This window comes from Tympanuchus pallidicinctus, unplaced genomic scaffold (assembly GCF_026119805.1).
Source record: "Tympanuchus pallidicinctus isolate F22 unplaced genomic scaffold, pur_lepc_1.0 scaffold11, whole genome shotgun sequence".
Taxonomy (NCBI): Eukaryota; Metazoa; Chordata; class Aves; order Galliformes; family Phasianidae; genus Tympanuchus; species Tympanuchus pallidicinctus.
Genome location: NW_026294627.1, coordinates 8222326 through 8246952, shown reverse-complemented (window position 1 = coordinate 8246952; position 24627 = coordinate 8222326). Strand labels below are relative to the sequence as shown.

Below are 24627 nucleotides of genomic sequence, written 5' to 3'. Positions count from 1 at the left end.
ATCAGGAAAGAAATTAATGGTGGTTGCCCAAATGCCAACTCTTCTGAAGTCTGCTTAAGGTGTAAGCATGCCTCTGTTTTGTAACTGTATGCATTACTTCAAGTGTCAGTTGTCTTCAAAAGTATTTCAGAAATAGGCTTTCAGACTGTTTCCCAGCATACAGGAGCTTATGGGCAAAATTGAATGATTTATTACTAGCATTTTACCAGAAACTCACACTGAGGCGTTTCTTCAGCAGTGTCTTATGATATGGTTTCCAAGAGTGCTCATTATCAGGTGAAGTCATTATAAACTTGCCACTGCCTTCTGATAAATCAAGTTATAGAAGCAATCTATTAAGACCAATTTTTCGAAGCATAAATCAAGTCTGAATCAACCAGTCAACCACGTGGAGGTCAGGGTTTGAATGGAGATTTATGTCTTCAAAGTGCTAAGCAAAAGACTTGTGTCAAGTATCCTCACAACAGGCAGACAGCCATCTGTGTTATAAATGGCCCCGAGGTCCCCAAAGCGAGTGCCAGAGGTCCATGCTCTGAAAGAAGAAGAAGGGATCAATCTGAGCAGTCTTCTGTTTCCATCAAACTTCAAGAGAATGTTTTTCAAATAGTAATGGTCAGAAAATGGCACTTTGAAATACATACGGGAAATACGTGGACTGCTTCTTTCAGAATGTTTTCATTGGGTATCCAGACAGCATGTGCACAGGTTCTGAATGCACCCTTAGCTCCAGCAGCTGTCAACTGGAGCCTGCTCTTCCATTCTGAGTTTGGACTTGCATCACAGAACATTTCTTACCAGGAGAATATTGGGCACGTGGTCTCAGTCCAACACCCTGCACCAGCAGAGGGAAACCCCCCTGTTCCCACACCGTGTCCTCATCATACCCATAGGTGCAGGTCTTTGGCTGATCCTGTCTTCTGTGAGCCACTGTTATTTGTACATAGTGGAAAAGCTTCAGCTACAAAATTCTTGCTGTGGTACTTAGGTGGGAAACTGAGAACCCAGGACTTCTGTTGGAGTTGTTGTTCTGTCTGGGATCGTAGATGGATTCAAGCCAAGCCTGTAAGTTCTACATCTGTAGCAGGCAATTCAGTGGCAGATTGGACTTTCTTTGCACACAGACTGGTTCTCACAGGATAAATGGGCAAACACATTCCTGATAAATCTGATTGAAGGCTCCTAGCACTGTGGCTGAGCAGAGCACAGCAATGGGATTGTTGGTTTGGGGTGCGAGTTGAGTGCAGTCTGTCAGCATCCAGGGGTGTTGCTCAGTCATCAAAAACTGATGGAATTTCAGTGTGCTACATTAAGTTGCAGCGTGCTTATAGACTTATAGAAGGTGTCTGTGTGATTAGAAAGTCTCTCAGACATGATGAATAAGAAACTCTGAGATCTGAACCCCGCAGCAAGGAAAGAAGAACACTCCCGCATTGAGCAATTCAAACGAGCTCTGCTGTGAGCCATCTTTACCTTAGGTTTTTCCAAGCAGACTGCTCTGCTGGGGAAGAAGGAATTTTGCTTGAACAAGACAGCTGATGGGAAATGTAGTGAGTAGCTATTTTGCATAGACTTAAGTGAAAAGAAAGTGATGTCAATGATGTAACTGATTGTTGCAAAGCTGTGTGGGAATGTAAATCCCTTGATCTGTATGGTACAGCTGAGGTCCTTCACACAGCACTCACCCTGCTGCCTGACCTTTGTTAGATCCAGAGGCAGAAAGCAGCAGGACCGGCTCCTGGGTGGAGCCTGGCACACAGCTGGGTGGACTGCAGAACAAACCTGACGGCTGCCATGACAGACCATGGAAGCAATACCACCTGGGGCTCCCTGCATTAGGCAGCCTATGGTTATGACTTCTTTCTCCTTGCCCCTGGTTTTGTTTAGCCTGGCTGTGAATGACTGAGTGCTGTTGGGCTTGATTCTGTGCTGTTACACCACTGGTAAAGCAGGAATGACAGGCAGTCATGCTATGACGAGAACGGAGATGTAGGCACTCTGTAGTCTGGAGGGGATAAGCTAAAGCTATCATTTAAGTCTTCCCATTGGAAAAGCAAGACAACTGTGCTTGTGGTTTCTCATGCTTGTCCATTTTTGTGTTGGTGAGGTGGTGCTTTGCTGCTGTTTGCATGCAGGGCTGTAGTGGTCCTGTGAGTATGCAAGTCCCACAGCACCCACAGTCCCAGTGTTGCTATTCCATTCTTCTGTTCCTAAATCTCCCACACTTAAGAGAGTAAGAAATGAAGTAAGAAGAAAATGTGTTGAATAACCACTTCTCATGTGAGCTACTATTAAATGTTTCTAGTCCACTGTTTCATCAGAGAACACTTTGGGAAGTGAATTGGACAGCAATGGCTTGGCAGCTCATCCAACACCAACTACTTCAAAATTGCACCTTGATGAAACACGTTGGCAACTGTGTGTATGTGACCTCTGCTCTTCCTTCAGCAAAAAAGGCTGGTGGCATTCTGAACTATTGTTCTTTTATTTAAAACTAGTCTTTCAACTGAGAGCCAAAAATGTTTTTCGGTGAAGCTTTGAAAAATCATAAAAGAAGTCCAGCAGCTCATAAGAATTTTGCATTGCCAGCTCTTCATAAAGTAGAGGAGCAATCTTCTGTATGTTCTGGCTAATCCTTAGCTCCATAGCGTTTCACCTTGTTCTCGCAACAGAACTTACAATTAATAATTCATTTCTTTTTCATTTTTATTGGTACTTTCAGACATTTATAGCCTTGGACCATCCAGTTATTCCTTTAGCAGTATGTGTGCATCTCCAATCCCTGTTTGCAGGGATGTAATTCTCAGACTTTATTATTTCTGCTGTCCATCATTCTTTAAATTTTTTTCCCAGTAATGTGAAATGTCATCTAGTGCATAAACTGCCTCAGTCATGATGGACTCAGGGATATCCTGAACAGACCTCTCACCAGCTCAAGCAAGTTTCTACATTTTAATACAATCAAAGTATTTCATCAATTTAAAATTTTAAAATGTGCATCTGCATTGAATTTTACTCCTAAGACTGCATGAATACCAACACCATCTTCCCTCGTTCAGAAATACTGCTCATCAGTTAATGATTCAAAGGCCTTGTTGCAGCCATACTCGGAGAGCTGCGGTGTGGCTCTGAGTTGATTGCAGCAGCATTGGGCCCTTGTTCAAATGCGCGCTGAGAGATTAGCAGCTTCTGTTGATTTTGGCCACGGAAGAGAAAGGTGATCTTTCAGTTAAGGAGGTGTTAAGAGCCAGGACTTTAATCTGTACCGACGCAGCACATTTTCAGTGCAATATGCTCTGTGCAGGAAGTGCAGGTGAAAACAAGCCGGCTGTTCAGGCACGAGTGCTTTGCAGTTTTCAATGCTTTTCATGTAGAGGTTAATTGTATGGTACTACACTAAAGCCAAGCTGAAACTGACTCTGATGTTTCATTAGCCAAATTTAAGAGCTTGGCCAGATCGTGAAAGGCTTCACAAAGAAAATCTTACTCATTTTTTGATAATTTCTTTCATTCATTCTACATGATCACACAAACTTGCATCGTGAGCAGGATCCTTGGGTAGTTAACTGGACTCAGGCACATTCCTCTGGAGATCCAGAGCATGCTGACTCTGTGCATGTTTAAACCTTGCAGCAGCAAAACAATCTGGCTCACCAGCTAACAGTCCTTGTCTTCTTCTGCCCTTCTGAAAGACATTTTACTTTCTGCTTCTGCAAATCTTTCCCATCTTAAAATTTCACTCCATTTATAGAGGTTCCTACATTTTCTCATCAGTTCTTTTAACAAATCCAGATGCAGCTCTCCTTTAATTGAGGACAGATATATATTTAGTCTGTTCAAATGTCCTTTCATTATCTTTTTATTCACTCTTCATTCCTCCAGCTGAGTCTAGCAATTTTTCTGAGTTTTCCTGTAAAGAATCTTTGATTCCCTCATCTTCATTACTCATTTTATGGCAAACTGGTATTTAAAATCTTGGTATTTTGTGTGTGATGTAGTGAATTTTGTCATAAAGGAAATATCTCTTGCAAAGACAATTTACATTTTTGCTGTGGTCTTGAATATCAATAGCACTGTTTTACTCACACTGGAGCTGTTTGACAGTCTGGTATTATTTTTATCCAGATTTTTCCAGGCAGTTGGCAGCAGTACATGCTGGAAAGCACTTCTTCAGTATCTCTTTCACTGAAATTGGTGGTTCATCAACACTGTCTGTAATTTGTTTCGCTTACGCAGCAATAGAATCCAGTTTGAATTGCAAATACATGGAATCTCAACATTGTGCAGTCTTCTAGCATATGGAGTCGAATTAGCTCTATTCAGTTTTATAATGTTTTCCCATGTTGCAGAAAAAATATAAGGAATTTAGGCCATTTCTTAAGATTCATCACAAGTCATCAGAAGTAGAAGGCTCTTCTATATTCCAGTGTGGTTAAACGACAAGCCAATACAGTATCAAAAGCTTTTGAAGGTGCTTTTGAAGATGGGATTTAAAAATCTTAAGTATTAATGTAAAGCACGGAAAGCACCTGTGATCAGACCCTGTCCAGGTAAAATCTGTAGGTCTGCAAAAAGAGGTAATAGAGGTGGCTTCAAAGTAGCTTTGTGCTTTGTCTGCTTGTGCTCCTCAACAGTGTGCATGGCTTTACAGTGTAAAAAATCAAAAGCTCAAACTTCTCATTTCAGGAGTCCCAAGGGTTACTTGTATAGCCAAGAATAACCAGAGCACAGATAAGCTCTTAATGCTAGGAGCTATGACACAGCTAAAAGCCCTTATAATTCCTGCTCTGTGCAATTTAGAGAATTTCTCTTGGCTGACTGTATTTGCAAGGAAATAATTCCACTTACTAGCCCTCATACACCACAGAATTGAAAACGTCTTACTTAATGTACAGCGCTGCAACAGGCTCTTGATTTAACTATGCAAAAGAAAACGGCATATTTTGCAATATGTCTAGGGAAGTGTTTTATAATATAGTCAGGTAATGATATTGCATGATCTCCACTATCATATTTCTTTTTGGGAGTCCTTACGTAACTTGGGGAAGACCTCTGATAGTTTACATCACTTATCCTTTAGATGAACCTTCCCCAGGAATGCACACTCTGTACATAGGTGTACGCATGCATATTTTGTCACACACACTGCAAGAATGTCCTGCATGAGATCAAACCAGAGAACAGTCATGGCATGCCTGAGGAAGTGTGGGGAAGCGCCTGAAGAGCCATCAGAAGGCCTGGCATCACCCCCCCACCCCCCTGTCAATAACAGATGTAAACCTTCTGATAAGATTGTGATCCTGGCGTACCCAGCCAGTGGGGAAACAGGGGAGGGGGGGGGCAAGGGGAGAAAGCAGGGTGTAAGGGCTGTCATGCTGTGTCCATAGGTGCGCTCCTGCTTGCGGGACGCCCGGCACTGCAATCGCGAATAAATTCTGCTTTTATCAGAGATGCTGTCCTCACAAAATTATGTGGATATCTCCAACATTAAGAAACTCTTCAGTGATTAAACACGGGTTTATTTTCTTAGTTGTGTGATTAGCTTAAGCATGCTTACTTTGCTGAAGCCCAGTGTATTTTTTAAGCATGTTTTCAGAAAGTCCTTGCAGTTCTTCAAGGTGTGAATTTAAACATTCTTCAAACTCTTTGGTAGGTTTCTCTTCCTCTTGAAGGAACTTCTGTGTTGTTGCAGGGAAGGATGTCTCAGGAGAAGACTAAGACGTGCATAGAAAGCCATGGTTAGCAAACAGCAGCAAGTACAACAACATGCCTGCATTATCAATTGTTAAACGTAAAACATCTGTGCACAGAGCAGCTAATAACCCTGTAATTCTTCATATCTCTCAAAAAAGACATAACTCTGAACATATGTTTTAAAATGTGTTCAGGTGCCTAAGTAACATCATCTGAATACATTTCAACACCTCTGACATTCATTCACAACATTAGGCTGTAGATTTTCCACTGAAAATGTAAATATCCTGTTAGGCAGAATTATGCTGCTTCAGAACCTCCAAAGTTTGGATCAGCTAAAGGTCACATCAGTCACTTGTGTAATTTAGACCAGGACAGAGGACAATAACTTGTCCTTTGGAACTACAGAATGTAACCTGTGTTGGGTACTGCTGATAGCCTCCTGTAATTTTCTCTCTTGATTCTCTTCCACCTCATGAGATACTTTCTGAGGAAAGGAAGAAAATCTGTTCTCATTTCAGTGCCATTAACATCAAGGCCTGATATTTTGGAGAATGTACCAAACTGTGAGTAGGTCACCGAAAAATCTTTTTTCCATTTAATATGGGTTTAGCAGACTGAAGCATAAAACATAGGAAAATCAGTTTTAAAGTGGTTGTCATGGAACTTAGGAAAAGACATGAATAAGTCTTTGTTGAAGCTGGAATCAGTTCTAAACATGTAAGAAGCAATTTCTGTTAATTCTTTTTGCTAATATTTAAGATCTGTTCATTGGAATGTCTTCATAAAAGAAACCTCTATCAAATGAAATCACCATGCTTTAAATAACTTCAGTGTTTATTTGTGTAGATAATTACAACTTTATGACATGCATTTTTAACAGTTAACTCAAAGCAGCTTTGTAGTTTTACTGTAATACTGACTAAGAGGAAGGTAATTTTCTGTCTTTGGCTATGTATTGAGAAAGATTATTAAAATTTATTATCCTAATTAAACTGTATGTACAAAATATTTTAGTAACTGATAGAATTATTAGTCTAGAATGTCTGGTTTTGTTTTTCCTAGAATGTGAAATGGAGAGTTATCTGTCGATACATCAGATGGGAATGGCTCCAAATGATTTCAATATCCAAATATTTTGTGCAAAATGTCAGCTCTGTCATACCTGCACCTTTTTATTCTAAGATCCATTGTATCAGAATGACATATTCCCTATTTCTGCAGCAATTACAGGCAGATTCAGTCTTTGCTTTTGGCTTGGTTTAAATCTGCTCTTTTCCAGGCCGAAAGATGCAAACTACATAATAGAAGGACTTTATAGCACTATTCTGTTCATTCAAACTGTTTGCAGCAGACCTTGATATGAAGTTTAGGGATTTCCTAAAGGAAACTCCTTTACTTTTCAAACTATAGCGAGTAAATGATGGTCAGAAATAAATACTGCATGTAATACCACCCTTGTAGCCAGGCTTTCTGGACATGCACAGCTCCTCAAAGGAAATTCACAGATAAAGCAGAATTTTCCTATTCCTAGTGCCTCCAAAGGTATGTGTTTAGCAGGGTGGGGAAGAAAGTGACATGATTTGCTGCATAGGAAGGAACAACCTAGAGGTATTGAATCCCCTTGTTGCACAACATTCTTCTATGAATCCCTGCACAAGCACTGATCTTCCAGTGCTTGAGAAACTCTGGAGGAAAATCACCTTATGTCACCTTTTTCCTTATAAACATGTACAGGATTTCCCACTCACAAATCAACATGATTTTGTACAAGGAGTTTTCCCTGAGAATTTGAATACCATGGACACAAGCACATTCTTTCTGCTACTCTCATGGGCTATTTCCTTGTGAAGTTTGGGCTCAGTGATAGAGTTCGCAGTGCTATTTTGAAGTATTTCAAGAAAGCTTTTGCATTACGAAGAAGACCCTCTGGATGGAGGCTTTTCTTAAAGAAACACCTCTGAAATCAATACTGAGCAAATAAACCCCTTCCAACAGCAAACTGATAGGAGTATTAGTCTTCAGAAATGTTATCTCAAGTTATGAGAAATTCCTTCTAACAATGTTTACAGTTGCTGACTTGTCATGAGAAACACACGGATCTCATGCTCAAGCCATTGATAAATACTGGTGTCCTTGGCTTCAACTGGTACTTACTCTGATGCGCTTTCTTGAAACACAATGTAAGCCCCAAATGAGACATTTATGAATTTACTCAGCGTTGAGGGAAGAACGTTTATCACTCAGAACAAGCAGATGATGGTTCCTTACACCTTAGTATCCTGGGGGTAAGACATTGCTATCATTTTAGATAGATCCCTAATGCACTGTTTTTATGCACTTTGTGAGAAGGTTGTGTATAAACAGGTCTAAAAGGCAAAATTTCTTGTTAGCAAGTAAGCTTTGTTTTCCAAGGTTCTGATCTGTTTTTTCACTCTGTTCTGTATTATCTTTGCTTTCTGTGCCTGAGGAAGGAAAACCATAAAGAAATTGCTTTAACCCACGTGTCAGGAGAGACTCTGTTTTTATTTTTGAATTTGTTTTCCTCAGATAACACTTCTTTTTTTTGTCTTTCAGTTTCCTAACTGTATACTGTACAGAAATGGGACCATTGCTAAGATTTCGACCTAACGTTTTGGGTAGATAGGCAACAAGGACTCTGCTTTTTCATTACTCATGTGTCAGCTGACCCCATATTTCCTTGGTGTAGACCAGTAATGAGAATCACCTTTTTGCCTCATTGTTTGCTGGCAGTGAAGCAAAATTTGATAAAGATGTGAATCTCCACATGGGATGTGTTAAATAAATATATCTTTTCCTTAGACAAGAACAACTCAAAGTTAACTGGATTGCTGGGCAGAAGCACTCCAGAAAGCCAGGCCTATTCTCACTCACAGAGCGCCTAATTAATTTGTCTAGAGTCAATCTCTTTCTTGCCCTGTGAGTTGTGCCTACTTTCTTGGCTGCTCATTAAGCAGGGTAAATGAAAGCACTAATGTTTGGGATAGTCTTACATTTAGAAGTCAAGTCATGCTTCCAGACTCTTCACGTGTTTAGTCCCTTCAGCTTCCCAGGAAAGTTCTTACAACAACAAGCCTAGGAATTGGCTAATTTTAGCCTCGTTGTGGCTGTGTCTGGAGGCCCCTTGGGCTAGTTTCCTCCAACCCTACACTGTGGTACACCTTAGACAGCAGGTAGAGATGCGGTCTTCTAAGAAAAATGTGCTTCTGCTTGTATATGAAAGTAAAAATCAAGATGCCTGGGATATCATCAAGCCACTGAGGAAGGCATTTGGAGGACCTGAACATTCAAGCATCTACACACCTAAAAAGTGAGCAGCATGAACCATGGTAGGACCAAGACAGTCAAAATCATTCCTAATAATGTCCAATGCTAGAATTTCCATATCTTACCATTCAATTTACTCAAACGTAATTTCCCATCCTTAAAAAGTTTCCTAATGCTACAGCCTTTCTTGTCTTATACCAAGTCTTGAAAGCAAGAGCACACAATGTATGTCCACCAAGAGAAACATGACAAAGTATTTTTGACTAAAAGTCAAAGATCCAGATTGGAGAGCACAATGTACAGAACAGCTTGCTCTGGCTAATAGAGAGAAATCATGAAAAATGGACTATTCTGAAACTGCACAGAAACTTATTGGCTATTTTTCTTTTCTTTTTTTTTTTTTTTCAATGCAAAAGATTAAACCTTATGCTGGAGATTGGACTGTTCCATTGAATTGTCTTCCCAGAGACTGGGAATGGTTTGAGTGGCCATTTTGTGCAGTTGTTCATTTCCATAGAAGAACACACCATAACGTACTGTTCAGGCAAAGAACATCTATTTCAATTTAGAAAGCCTGGAAACAATACATTCTGAGTTTCTGGAAATTTTCAGTGAATCCTAGCAGAGCATTCTAGTTTAAAGGCAGGAGTGGTTTTCTGTAACCTCTAAGTAGGAATGTGAAAGGACAGTGACTTCAGTGCACTGTTCATTAAGGTTGTTCACAGATTCTCTAGTGGGAGAGAAGATACAGGTCTTTGTCAAAAGCCTGAGTGACTATTTTCTCACTTCTCTAAATACTAAAAGAGTAATTTTTGTAGGTTTCAGAACATCACCCTTGTTCTGATGTCTTCAATTAGTGCTACAATATTCTTAAGAAGAAATTTTGAATATACCGGAGATCTGACTTACATGAAACATCAATTCTGAAAAATCTGCCAAAGAACTCTGATTTACAATACGCTGTACTTTTTCCTCCTTGTTTCATCATGCAATGGCTTTCCATTCAAACAAAGAACTCTAGAGTAACAGACAGTTGACTTGTCTTGCCTCTAAAGCTGTAGTATCAGTCGGTCTGAATGATCAATTAATTTTGTTGATCTTCTGAACTTTCACCTGCTTGGATCCCTCTGATTTGGACATAAAACTCTGTATGAGAAACACCCCTTACTTAAAAGTTTAATTTGTATTTGCCCACACATCTTCTGGCAAGTACTTTCCTCATTACCTAGTGAATTGTCTTGGCATCAACCCTGTCCTGAGTGCCAGCTGGGTAACAGTTTCCCTGTAGATTGTAAAACTGTGTCAGAATGGCCGTTATCCGTGGCCTGGCTGGAAACAGAAGCTTTGAGCCCTGCTGTCTCTGCCTGACTCTTCTGACAGAACAGAGGATGAGGACTGGTGTTTATCAGACTTTCCTGAAAAAGTTCAAACAATTCCTTTTGCTCCTAGCAGTTTAAAGAGGAAAACTTCCAATCCACGAGAAACTGAAAGTCATGTACTTAACATTTACACAAAACATAAGAAAATAAAAACGGAAGTGAGGTCAGACATTCAGGACTGTGCGGTTCCCTCCCTGTTCTCTGACTACTGGGACACAGCAGCTGGGAGCACAGACACTGAAGGGCTGCACTGCTGTAGCTGTTCCTCAGGCAGGCCGTCACTGAGCTGCTGCCCACCTGCAATGAGGCTCCAGCAGCCAGGCAGCTGACAGGAAAGGGTGCGTGCACTTCTCTGAAGTGAACAGCAGTACGGTCACTGCAACCTGCTTTAAGATGACTTGGGGTCATGATGCCTCTTCCACCCTAATTACTGCGTGGAATGGCAAGAATATTGCCTACTTCTTCCCAGTAAATGCTGAATTACAGTCTTTCATTTTCTTCTCTTGAGATGACTCCGCCACACACAGTTCAGGATCTCCTGGGTACAAAGAAGCATATATCACAGTTGGACAGAGAGATGGCTACAGTCCACTCCTCATTAACCCGTTAGTTCTATAAAAATTCGGTGTGATCACACAATTTGAGATCTGGAAAATGAATGCTGAATTTTCAAGTGGAAAAAAAAGTGGCTTATAGTGGGTAAGGAAGAACAAAAGATACTAAGGAAGAGTATAAAATTCAAAGAATTCTGGAAAGCTTTTCTTAAGAATTTCCATAGGCAAACTGGGATGTATCCCACTTTTCATGGATTTTGCTAATCTGCACCCTATGAAGATCTGCATCCCATGAAGACTGAAAGAAAGAATTTTGCATCATTTCATTTCAAGAAAAATAAGGATTACAGCAGTTATTTCTGTTCCTTTCTGAATACAACAGCTCACGCATGGAAAATAGCTGTTACAGTTCTTCTAATTTCACCCACCAATCACATGCTGTAGAAACCCAATTAGTCTAACAGCATGTGAGGTGTAAGTTTGCAGGTATTACAGAAACAGACTTAAAGCACAGTACCCCTGCAGAAGGGAATATGAAGCACAGTACTTCCATACAAATGGCAATGAGCTAACGTAGAAGTCTGTCCCACAGTCACATAATGGCAAGTAATTATCATCACTGTTAATGGACAGAATAAGGCCCAATAGGGGATGTCTAATATTCAGAAAAACTGCACTTATGTTAGGATAAGGTATTTTCATTTTTGCTGGGCTGCCATTGAATAAATAATAACGACAACTGAGGTAATCTAAACTTTGGCTCCTCCAAGATTGCATCTGGTCCACAGAAGGATCTCTGAGAATACAGAGAAACAGTTACTTGGTGATAATTTGATTTCTTCTGCATCGTAAGCACGGCTTAATAAAATGCCCGTTCTGCCTTTTTCAGGAAGCAGTCCACCAAAACACAAAGGATGCTCTGTTGCTAGTGATGGAGACTTATCATCTAGTTCCATTTCATGACCTCTGTCAAGTGATAAGATAAAGTGCTTTTGGAACCACTGATATAACCTTGGCCTTGTGAAGTAGGACTACAGTTTCTATGGTATCCGCTGGCTGCGAATATGGCAGTCTGTTGAAGTTTCACATGCCTTTCATCTTCATTTTGGAAAGTTCTAAAATAGCAGTAAAAATTCAAAATCAAAATATGAAGAGCAGTTAAAAGTGAAAGCTATCACAGCAAAAGCAGGCCTTTTGGTTTGTGAAATTCTGGTTACTCAAACTGTTCAAACTGTTTCACACATCAAGGCATCAAGGCATACCTGCACAAGTTCAGCAGCTTTCCAGTGAAGTTCATGTGAATGTCTGAGGGTGCACACTTTGCTTCAGCTCCCACTTAAACCACTCTGATTTAAACCTTTTAATTGCAACTTAAGCTGAGTAACCTTGCCATATAATTTTTCAGGATAAGATCTAAACCACAAACTTGCTTCAGTACGATGGGAAAGAGACTGAAATTAGCCACACAAATACTAAAAATAAAATATTAAAGTATAAATGAGATGGGAAACAAAGCCTATTATTTGTTATTTGGATAATTAGTCAATTTTGATCTAATATAAACAACTGTGTTTGAGTAGTTAGAATAAATTTTTAAATCAATTAAAAAGAAAAAGCTAGTATAGGAAAGTAGCTGTCTCTTTACTGCAACCTTAATTTATATCCATCTGTATGCATTTTTTTAGGTGCACAAGAACATGCTTTTGTAACAACAAGGGAAACTTGGAAATTTTAAGCCCTTTATTGTAGTATTCTGTAACTCTTTTATCCTTCTTACAGGGGATGTAACATGGATGTAAAAGCATGCATCTGTATTCATTTGTAGTTCTGTCAAGCAAACACTTTTATGGTTAACTGCAACTCAACGCGAAGCAAGCTCTTTGCTTTCCCTTTGAAATATCTTCTCCTGACAGATAACTGAATGATTCTGAAACCACATTGATTAAAGAGCAGAAAATTTTGATACTATCTTGCCCAGATGTCTGCTGAATCAGACTCATTTTCAATTGCATCTTTACTTGTACGATATACCAGAAAATGAAAAAAAAATAAATTCTTTCAGATTTTACTGTATTTCTGCTACAATTTTCCTGGAAATAGTAGAAAATGCCACTGTACTGAGTTCCATCCTTATGAAATTTCACTCTTGGGAGGCAACCACTATACTTAAACATGAGAGCTGTTTGAAATGATCCTATCATTGAAAAGATTCTAAAACATTTCACAAACCTGAAATGCATGTACAAAAGTTTTTAAAGATCCAGTTCTCTACCACTACATTACAATTATTATGAATATCTAAGGATGCGCACTGCTGCTAGATCCTGCTTTTATTTCTAATAGAAAAGGAAGAATTTGCCAAGCACAGTGAAAGGGCAGTGCTGTCTGCAGAATGTTCACACCATCATTTTCTGACATCAGTTCAAACATTCGGTTCTGGGAGAGGATGGCTGTGCAGTCTTAATGAACTCTGCTAATCCATAAGCACACTGGGCCTTCAACGTGAGACTGAGGACTCCATAAATGGACAGTGAGGAGAACTAAGCAAGAATGCACTTTTCTTTGATTCTAAATTTGCAGTGGCTAAGATACTCCGAATGCTGCAGGATAGCACATTTCAAGTAGGCTACTATAATTTTTGTTTTTGTATTTGAAGATAAAACTGCCTGGGAACATTTACCAAGTCCTCCAGTTTTCCAGATCACCTAAAATTGTTCTCCTTTCTTTCCTGCTTTTCATTTAAATAAATATTCTTCTGCTTTTCAGGGCATGGGAGAATGATTTATGTATTTTTTGGCCTGTTTTAAAGTCCATTCTGTTCTTATTTTTCTGAAGGGCGCAGTGAAAAAGCACCGCCCCAACTGAAGACGGACGCTGTGAGTAATAAAACCACAGGCTTTGTTTTATTTTTGTTTTCCATTTTGCGTTCTGACCTTTTTGGAACTAATTTCTTCTGTAAACCCACAGTAAAGTCTGTGATCTTTCTTTTTTTTTTTTTTTTTCCTCTCCAGAACTGGTTTCTTACGTGTTCAATAACAGTTATTACAGTTATGTTGCAGCTTACTTTAGTGAGAGCAGAACTGTCAGACTTGGGTGCCTACAGTTATGGTATCTTTCACACAGTGAAATGACATCTCCTCCCCACCCACCCCCCAAAACCACCGATTATTTACAGAAACTCCACTTTCTGCTGTAATCCATAAGATTGCTGGGGCTGTTTGCTATCTTGGAGAAACATGCCACCTACATTTAGGTGCTTTGATATGGATCCCATGCCTTCACTTGAGACAAATTTCACAGTTGAGGCTTAAATTTCCGTCAGCTCAGTGCAAAATGACATCTGAAACCAGAGTTCTAGTCTGAATACAGATGTAGAGGTAGGCAAATCTCTACATGTTTGTGAAAGAAAAGAGGCCATTTGTTAAAGCTGGGAATGCAAGATCACTCCAACTGCAGTTGAATAAGTGCTTTCAGTGGGTTTATAGAGTATTTAACACATACAGGTACTTGACAAAAACAATATTACTGTTGGCGTGGAGACGCATGGGACGAGAAGTGAAGAACGAATGCCCTCACGAAGAGAATTTTAGACAGAATAGGTTTTTCCAGACACATATAGATATAAAATCAGCCTGGTTCCTATGAGATCAATGACTTCAGTGATGCTAAACACATGCCTTACACAGTGTGTGCTGGCTGACATACTTCTCCCTGAGTAAGAGAGCAATGGATTTTAACGACCAAATATCTGCACAATCAGTCGTATTACTTTGACATTGAAAATCAAACTTAATTAACTTGGTTTTTAAAAACTGATAGAAAGTATTTTTCTGAAAATATTAGTTTTTCTGCTTCCGGTTAATCCATTGCAATAGCTGATAAAGTGGTGAGATGGTGAAAGATGTGAGATCTCCACAGGGTAGTGAAAACTTCCTTACAACGGATAGATCCTTTAAGATCCTCTAAGATCCAGCTGTGTCAGTAGGTTTCCAGTCCTAACAGAGATTCGTTCCTTCACTTTTGCCACATGATGAAAGTGCACTTTGCCTTGAGCAATCACCTCATTTGTGCTTGTGTTTATAGTAACCTCTTATGGGAGCTCACATGCTTTACTTTCTGAAGAAGCAGGCTAAGCACATTGGCTTCATCAGTGAAAATCATCTTCAATCATGAAAACATTTAAATATGAGAGTATGTGGAGAAGGTATAAAGAAAAGATAAAAACTTTGGGGATAGAGAAAGCTTATTTCAATGTCAATTAAAGCCAACAGTCATCTATGAGAACAGTAATAAATTAAGGTGGTTTCATATTAGAATGACCTTCCTTCCAAGAAGCCCAGGGTTTTCCTCTGGCTGAAAGAGCTGCCAAAGACAGATATGAAGCATTTTTGGTTTTTTTTATGGGGATTGTATAGACAGATTCATTCATCAAATCCTGTGTTAAATTAAGCCTGAGATAGCTTTTTAAACTTGGAAATGCAAGTCTGGGCATCTTCTAGCGAACTAAAGCTTAATGAATTTTTAAAATTGTCAGCAGGAACTTGCTTATGATCATCTTAAAGACTTTAACATCCAAGAGACAGCCACAACGGGTACACAGTACATTAATTTAAGGTGTGAGTGGGTACACCTCTGATTTGTTTATGCAGCGTATAAGGGGAATGCTTCACAGTTGTAGTGGAAGTCAAATAACGTGTGGCACACTGCAGTCTCCATGCACATTTCCAGAAGTTGTATTTCCTCCTGTGAAACGTAGTAATACCAGCAATAACAGCAGCCACAGCAGTACGAAACTTCAGGTCAGGAGTTTCACGCATCATTTAAAAAAAAATAAAATTAGATATGTACCATTTACTGCACTTAGTAAAAAATACCAAAATGAAAACGAAAGCATAAGCTTTTGTTTAGAAAATATCCAATTCAATATTACTTTTTTCAGAGACTGTTTGAAGTTGAAAAATTCACAAAATGTTCTCTTTTATTTTGGGAAAAAGATTGCCATGTTTGATATCAAAAGGAAGACTCAAAACTTTTGTGATCAGCTTTTGTTTTCCAACTCTGCTCAAAACTGTTTCAGTTATATGCTGTGTTTCTATATAAATTGGTGTCCACTGTCTGACTTAATGCCGACTTTCCAAGAACCAAATCTCTTGTGTGATGTTCTCAAGCTGCCTCTCATGTACAGTAGCAACAAAGTTTGTCAAACAGTTCATGAGATTGAGAAATACTCTTTAGTCTCAGTTTGGATCTTCTTAAATTCATGTTTTCTTCACAGCCGACAAATCCACCTTCCATTCAGGTTGCTATTCTTTCTAACCAATAGTATGAAACAAACAGGTGGAAGCGTACATAAAGTACTCACAGGCATGGAAGATGTGTGAGGCATACTACCAGGCTAGCTGCCACGGAAATCAGTCTTGTCTCCACCAAGACTCCCATCTCCTCCTCCTTCCTTCACCCAGCCCACATCCAACTGTCCTCGTCCTCCATCCAGAATTCATATGCTCACTTGCCTGCTCCTTCAGGCTCATGACAGATCCTGCACTTCCTGCTCCCTTGTATGGATGTCCCTAAAAAACATTTCCTTGAAGATTTTCTTAAAGAAGGATGCAGCATGCTGCCATTGACTTTTCCTGTGCCCCTTATTAACTTGCTCCCCCTGCTCCAAATATATTCTAATCCAACTACTGTTTGTGGCAACCTTTTCACATTCCCCAAAGCAGGTCTTTTTGCTTGCGTACCGACAACTTGCATACAGTCCAGTGACTTGGGGAACTAATGTGCAAATCAAATGTATAAACATCACATATGCAGGATCTGGTTGTTTTGACAATACTTGAAATAAACCTTCATCATATATCTTAATTACTGTGAAGTATATTGTAACTAAAGTTAAATGAAGTTAAGAAAAATAGATTATCTTCACAGAATCTCCAGGGTTGGAAAAGACCTTCAAGATCATCCAGTCCAACAGAATCACAGATTTATCTTTCTCCAGATAAATTCTCTATAGGCCACTCAATATATTTCTGAATATTGAAGTGCTTAGATTAATAAGCAAAATCATGTTACTGGAAAAAAAAAATAGAAATTAAAATCTTATTATTGATCTGTTTCAATCTTTGCTAATAAAAAGGCTGAAGATACGAGGTAGAAAACTCCCCACTGAGGGAGCAAACTCCCCCACACTGCATTGGTGGAGCAAGTCCAAGACCAACTCATGAGTCTGAATGCGTACAAGTTCATAGGGCCAGACAACATGCAGCCCAGCGTCCTGAGAGAGCTGGCTGATGTGGTTGCTGTGTTGCTCTCCATTATATTTGAAAAGCTGTAGCTGTCAGATGAAGTCCCTGGGAACTGGAAAAAGAGAAATATCACTCCCATTTACAAGAAAAGGAAGACCTGGGGAACTACAGGCTGGTGAGCCTCACCTCTGTGCCCTGGAAGATCACGAACAGATACTCCTGGAAGATATGTTATGGCACATCAGAGACAAGCAGGTGATCTGAGACAGCCAACAGGGCTGCACCAAAGGAAGGTCGTTCCAGATCAATCTATAGGCTTTCTATGATGATTTACTGTTGTAAATTTGTCATCAACAGCACTGTAGAATGTATGACATGAAAACAACCACGACTATAGTTACAGACTTGATTATTACCTTCAGTAATGACTCTACCAAAAATAACAAGAATTATTACAGACAATACTTTGCTTTCAGTTTTCAAAATCCAAGATTGCAGCGTAAGATCTAGAAACACTTAACAGTATGAAGTACCTTGCTTAGCACTTCTTGTTGGCTTTGTTGACTCTGTGCGTGTAGTAATAAATCAGCATTTTTATTTTCTGATTGCTCAGTAAGTTGTACAAAGGATGATCGATGCCTTTAAATTAAAAACAAAATATGAAATAAGCTGAATGTGCAATATCTACATTATAGTATCAAAAGAATTAGCTTACACCAAGAATTAGCCCAGAACAAGTTGGATCTTGAGAAATTTCTAGCAATTAAGGACAATGGAAGAGTGTGCAGAAAGGATCCTGAAATCTCTTGTTGATTAGTATTTCATATATTCTCAAGACAGTTATGGCACATCAGAGACAAGCAGGTGATCTGAGACAGCCAACAGGGCTGCACCAAAGGAAGGTCGTTCCAGATCAATCTGTAGGCTTTCTATGATGGAGTGATAGCACTGATGGACAAAGAGAAGGTGACCAGTGTCACCTACCTGGCCTTCTGCAAGGTCTTTGACAAGGTCACCCACCACAACCTTCTCTCCAAATTGGAGACACACAGGCTTGAAGGGTGGACAATTCGGTGGATAGGGAACTGGTTGGAAAGTTGCAGCCAGAAGGTGGTAGCCAATGGCTCTATGTCCAGGTGGAGGCCAGTAATGAGCACTGTTCCCCAGGGGACTGTCTTGGGTCTGGTATTCTTTAACATATTTATCAGTGACATAGATGATGGGATTGAGTGCACCCTCAGCAAGTTTATTGGTCACACCAAGCTGACTGGTGCAGTTGATACAGCAGAAGGAAGGGATGCCATTGAGAAGGCTTTGATAAACTCTAGAAGTTGGGCCTTTGTGAATATAGTGAGGTTCAACAAAACAAAGTGCAAGGCTCTGTACTTGGGCTGAAGTAATCCCAGATATGTATACAAACTGTGAGAAAAGCTCCTTGAGACTAGGCCTGCTGAGAAGGACTTAGGGGCCCCGGTTGATGAAAAACAACCTGAGACAGCAGTGCCTGCAGCCTGGAAAGCCAATGATATCCTGGGTTCCAGCAGAAGATGAGTGGCCAGCAGGGCAAGGGAGGTGATTGTCCCCCTCTACTCTGCCTTTGTGAGGCCTCAGCTGGAGTACTGCATCCAAATCTGGGGCCCCCAAAACAGTTAAGATGCAGAGCTTTTGGAGGAGGGCCACAAAGATATTTCAAGGACTGGAGCACCTCCCCTACAAGGACAGGTTGAACGACCTGGCCTTGTTCAGCCTGGAAAAGAGAAGGCTGAGGGGAGACCTCATTGTGGCGTTGCAATATTTGAAGGGAGTTTATAAACATGAGGGAAAACAGCTTTTTATAAGAGTAGACTGTGACAGGACAAGGGAGAATGGTTTTAAACTAAAGGAGTGGCGATTTAGATTAGATATCAGGAGGAAGATTTTTACTGAGAGACAGGTGAGGTGCTGGAACAGGTTTCCCAGAAAGATTATGAGTGCTCCATCCCTGGAGTTGTTTAAGGCCAGGTTGGATGGGGCCCTGGGCAGCCTGATCCAGTATTAGATCTAGCAGTTGGCAACCCTGCAAGTGGCAGGGGGTTGGAACTTGATGATCTCTGGAGTCCCTTCCAACTAAAGACATTCTATGATTCTGTGGTATCTTATCTCGGTCTTGTAAGAATCCATAGATTATGATCAAAGGAAGAGGCACAAGCAGCTGTCTCCATAAAGGAACAGAAAAATGTTAAGCTAGAGATAGGATAAAATCTCATGCGTCAATGCTGCCAGCCTAGACATTCATTGCACTGAAGAATATTCTTAGAACAATAAACTATACCGTAGACTTTTATATCTACTTATTTAGTATGTAAAAGGCAATTTGTGCAACAAGATGTAAACCAGATAAAGGCATTCAGTACAAATAATTTTTATACGAGGAGCCAAGTGAATTAAGATAATTCACTCTATGGTGCTACAGGGAGAGGAAAATTATAAAAATCGAGATAAACAGACAAGAATAAGATACACTACTGCATATCAAATGTTTTTCACATCTTACTCAAAAAATTGACGGCTCACAGCTCATTCCGTGTTTCTGCAAAGAATATACAAAAAACAACTGTACAGATCTTGTATATAGGCATCCTAGAACTACTTTTTAAAGCATAGTCATATTAAAATAACGCTCCAAAATAATGCTCCACAACATTTATGGAAAACAAGATGTATTATTACCTGGCACTGGCTTTGGAACATTTTTAGATCCTCATAGAGTTTCAGATTTTCCTCTTCTAATCTGTTCCTGCTTATTGTCATTTCATTAACTGCTGCTGTTAGCTTTTCAACAATTAACCCATCCTTTTCTCTTTCAGGTTGGCCATATTTAACAATCTCTTTCTGGTTTTGTTCCTTATTGCTTATCTGGAATTGATAACTCTGAGTTCGCTTCTATAAAACAATAAAATATTTTTAATGAAATTCAATAATTACATCTAAATTTTCAGGTCAAAACAGTTCTACTGAAGTGATTAAGCTAATTTCTATTTTCTTCATCAGGACTTGCTTAGAAAAGATGGCACCTTTGAAAAGGTTTGTATCACTATTCTAAAAGACACTTCCTTTCCTTAGCCTCAAGTTCATTATGTTCAGTGAGAATAACATTTCTAAAACTTACAAGAGTACAGAATTTTTTCAACAATTTTTCTCTGTTGTGTATTTCCCTAGCACTTTGATATTAATTAGCCTCACAAGTGAAAAGGTGATTATGATGACCTACTCAAAGCAGTTACCTATAAAAAATGATTTGAGAGAAATGTTTCTCTTCGGTATAATGAACTCAGTAGGAGATGTGTGTGTATGCCTCAGGATTGGCATTAACCTTTGACTAAAAGGTGAGCAGCATGCAGTTTGTAGCTCAGTTACTGCAGTAACTGTATTTTTTTTAATCATTATTGTTAATCTTGTGGAAAAATCATTTGCACATTCAGCATCTCTGGAAACAGTAGTTCACTCAATTTCTTCAATTTCTTGTACTCATTAAATAATTCCAAAAAGAAAACTTCAGAAAATAGGTACTGTGGTATTTGTGAATTCATAGGCAGTGTGAAGAACCACAATCACTATGGTAACTGTTTAAAAAATTATCCATACAGATCCTTCCACTTGGACACAGCAGCACTAATCTTTCAGAAGACTGAAATTCAGAATTAGCTGAAAAATGACACCAATAACCTGCAAAGCATATATCATGTGAAGAGATCAAGTTGAGCAAGAAAATTTAAATAAAAAAAGTAGTGCTGCATATATTTTATTTCCTTGATAATGACTGCGAAAAGAAATTCTTTCTTTGTACCCCTTCTGATTTCATTGATTGTGTTCTCTTAACTTGTGCTGGATGAAATGGACCACAGGCTGCATATTAAATAAAAAGCCTATATAAGTTGGCAAGTAAATCTAATGTATGTGGTAACAGATTAAGGTCCCCAACATCTAAGTTATGGAGTTTGACAAGCAAAGATGTCAAAGCATCCGGTGAAATAAAAGTTTTGCTTCTGGAAATCAAAAATCTTACAGATGAGAATTTGGACCAAAGATGCAGAACCTATTGATGCTTTAGAAACAATCCATCCAACTTATCATTAATAAAGTAGCCTGATGTTACTCGTATGATGTTACAGTTGTGATGAAAGCTGTCTTCAAAGAGAGTTCACTGATGATAGCCATCTGACCTTTGACAGAAAAACGTGGATGATCATCTTAAGTACTCTACTTCAGCTTGTCTACTTTACAATCAACTTAACATAGACCAGCCAATGGATTTGTCAAGTCAAAGACATATTTTTTTCAGCCATTTGTATGAAAGTTCAGTAATAGCAAAAGAATGCTTTCCACATCTGTAAATGAAATGTAACTGTCATCCTTGGAAATAGTGGATATGGGTAAAGAGTCTCGTAGGAATCATTAAGAACATGTTTCACCAGATTAAGATTCAATCAGCTTAGTCCCACTGGAAAAGAGCATTACCAGTGAGCAATGTAATTGGCTTCCCAATGCTTCATTTTGAGCTATTTTGTAGCTCAAATAATATTTAAGTTATTTCTTTAAATTTTTTTAAGAGCACAATAGGTCATCAAGAAATCATTAAATGTATTCTTTGTTCTAGAATGGAAATATTTAACACAATAAAAAATATTCTATACAACTAGGCTATATAATAAATACAATAAAGAACTATGTGAACTGGCAAGTAAAAAATGGATCACAGAACCAAGAATGGACTGAGTGGTAACTGAAAGATGAAAACTATGATCAAAAACGTATCAGTAATCCAACAAACACATCTAAGTGAGCTTTTGGAACAGCACAGAGGGATCCAGTTTTTTGTATAAATGAAGTTAATGTTCATTTATGATCCTCAAATAGTGAGGCGATATCTTAGATTGGAGGGAGCTTCATATTTTGACCAAACAGGAGTGAGATGTTCTATCTACAGTGGAAGTTAAATTTCATAACTTGTCATCACAATTATTGTACAAGGACTGCTCTGCAAGTAACGCCTCCCGTTTTTGTTCTGTTGACCCACAGCGTCAGAGTTGAATATTGGTAGGATGGCAGTGGAGGTTGAAATTTCCTGCCAATATTCTGTCAGATTTTGTTGCCATGTGACAGATGAGCAGCAGAATGGCAGTCTGACAAAATGGAGACTGACATGGAAGTTTGGAGGTGTGAAATTTAATTTCTCAGTGTGGAAAAAATTCCACATTGACATTCATTAATGCTTACTGAATGTTTCTGGAGACCAAACAGTGGATGTGAGCACAGTGAAGCAGTGGGTGGTACGTCACTGCAGTGGCAACAGTGACAGCAGCTCACCTCTGCTGGTGCAGACATTCACAAGTCTGGTGTGCAGGCTCATCTTTGTGCCTGGCAAAAATGCAGAGCTAATGGTGATGAATATGTTGAAAAATAGTGTTCTGCAGCTGAGAACTATCAACAGTGTTATTGTTCTCTTTGTATCTGTTGCAACTTCCATGGAAATGAATAAGACATTACTTTCAGAGCAACCTACATATGTTAGTAAATAGCATGGACAATAAATCTAAGTCCACAGTATACCTGAAAAATTAAAAAGGAACGTGCATTGCTTTTTACAGTTATCTTCAGAGGAAATATCATAGTTTTCATTGCGAGATTTATTTGTATTACATAAGAAAAACAAAATTAAAATAACTGCATGTATCAGTATCTTTCAGTATGGATCTTTCTTACTTAAAATAATGTGTCCATATTATTTTTACGTTTGCTATAAGCTTAGGAGTGTTTAGATTTCAAAACATAGATTAAAATAACTCAAACTGAGCAAACAGCTCATTTAATTCTTGACTTCCTTCTGAAGAAGGAAGGTAGGAATTTTACCTGAAACGAATTACATTTCTCAGACAATAATTTTTGCTGAGCTTCTAAACACATGAGATGATTTTGGAAGATTGTCTTTTCCTCATCCCATTCTCTCAATTTTGCTTCAAATTCCTGAAATACAGCAAAACAAAGTTACTAAGCAGAAGGAAAATTCCTCTTTTTCCTTAATCTAAATAATTTATTAATTTTATCATTATAAGAAAAGCACAGTTCTGTAGCTGATATGTAATATTTCCATAATTTTGGAAAGAGGAAAAAAACCCCAATGATATAAAACAGCCATCCAGCCACAAGACAGCCTCTCTGGAAAAAAGTAATCTTAGAGGCTGGTAATCTGAAAAAGTTGCGTGGTGAAATAAGCATAGAATCGCAGAATCACAGAATTGCTCAGGTTGGAAAGACCTTAAAGATCATCGGCTCCAACCACAACCCAACCATACTACCCTGACTAACAGCCCTCCGCTACATCCTGTCCCTGAGCACCACATCCAAACGGTTCTTAAACACATCCAGGGATGGTGACTCAACCACCTCCCTGGGGAGCCTATTCCCGTGCTTAAAAATTATTTTTGTAAACAAGTGTTTCCTGAGATCCAAATTAAATTTACCCTGGCGCAGCTTGAGGCCATTTCCTCTCATCCTGTCACCTGTCACCAGTGAGAAGAGATGAGCTCCATTCTTGTTGCCATCAGCTTTCAGGTGTTTGAAGTGAGCAATAAGGTCTCCCCTCAGCCTTCTTTTCCCCAGACTGAACAGTCCCAGTTCCTTCAGTCTCTCTCCATAAGGCACATTCTCTAAGCCCTTCACCAGCCTTCTTGCCCTTCTTTGGGCCTGCTCCAGCACCTCAGTGTCTTTTCTGTACTGAGGTGCCCAAAGCTGAACACAGTACTCGAGGTGGGGCCTCACCAGTGCTGAGTACAGGGGCAGGATGACTTCCCTAGTCCTGCTCACCACACCATTCCTGATACAAGCCAGGATGCCATTGGTCTTCTTGACCACCTGGGCACACTGCTGGCTCATATTCAGCCAGCTGTCCATCAGTACACCAAGGTCTCAATCGCTGAATAGAAATGACAAAGTATTTAAAATCACTTCAATTGCTGTAAATCTTACAGTTATGACTATAAAACACCAATTATATTGGAAGGCAGGCGGCTCCTGTGACTTTAAAGAAAAGTGAGAGTAATCAGCATGGGATCAAACCCTTAATAATCAGACAAATATTTTGAGTGCTTTTTTTGGTTTTCCTTTTCTTGAGCAAAGGAACAGCAGCTACAGTGAATAAATGTTACTTCTTGTGGAATTGTTCAATTGCTGTTTCTGGACTTTTTTCCTAACTTCACCTAGTTTGCACAAACTTTTCAAGAAATGTTATTACAATCAGGTTTTGCTAGTAGTAGTTTTGTGTTTGGGTTTAGACTTATATATAAATAGAATTGTTTCGTATTTATATACATATACTTGTATTGATATATATTTGTATTTATATTCCCATTTACACTGCTCGAATTTTTTCTTATATCAGATCTTGTATTCTTGTCACAACTGACTTTAAAGGCAGTAGTCTACAAATAAATG

The 24627-nt window shown here is 39.1% G+C and overlaps 1 protein-coding gene across 1 annotated transcript in view; it reads right to left on the bottom strand.

Annotated features, from left to right (window-relative positions):
* Nucleotides 1–5411: 5411 nt before the first annotated feature.
* The window catches only part of DEUP1 (deuterosome assembly protein 1), a 33855-nt gene continuing 14639 nt past the window's right edge, over nucleotides 5412–24627 (bottom strand). The window contains exons 5-6 of the mRNA XM_052670408.1: nucleotides 23047–23160; nucleotides 5412–5711 (exon numbers count right to left, since the gene is read on the bottom strand). Of these exons, the coding sequence (XP_052526368.1) occupies nucleotides 5541–5711; nucleotides 23047–23160 (285 nt within the window). The 3' untranslated portion in view covers nucleotides 5412–5540. The remainder of the gene's footprint in view (nucleotides 5712–23046; nucleotides 23161–24627) is intronic.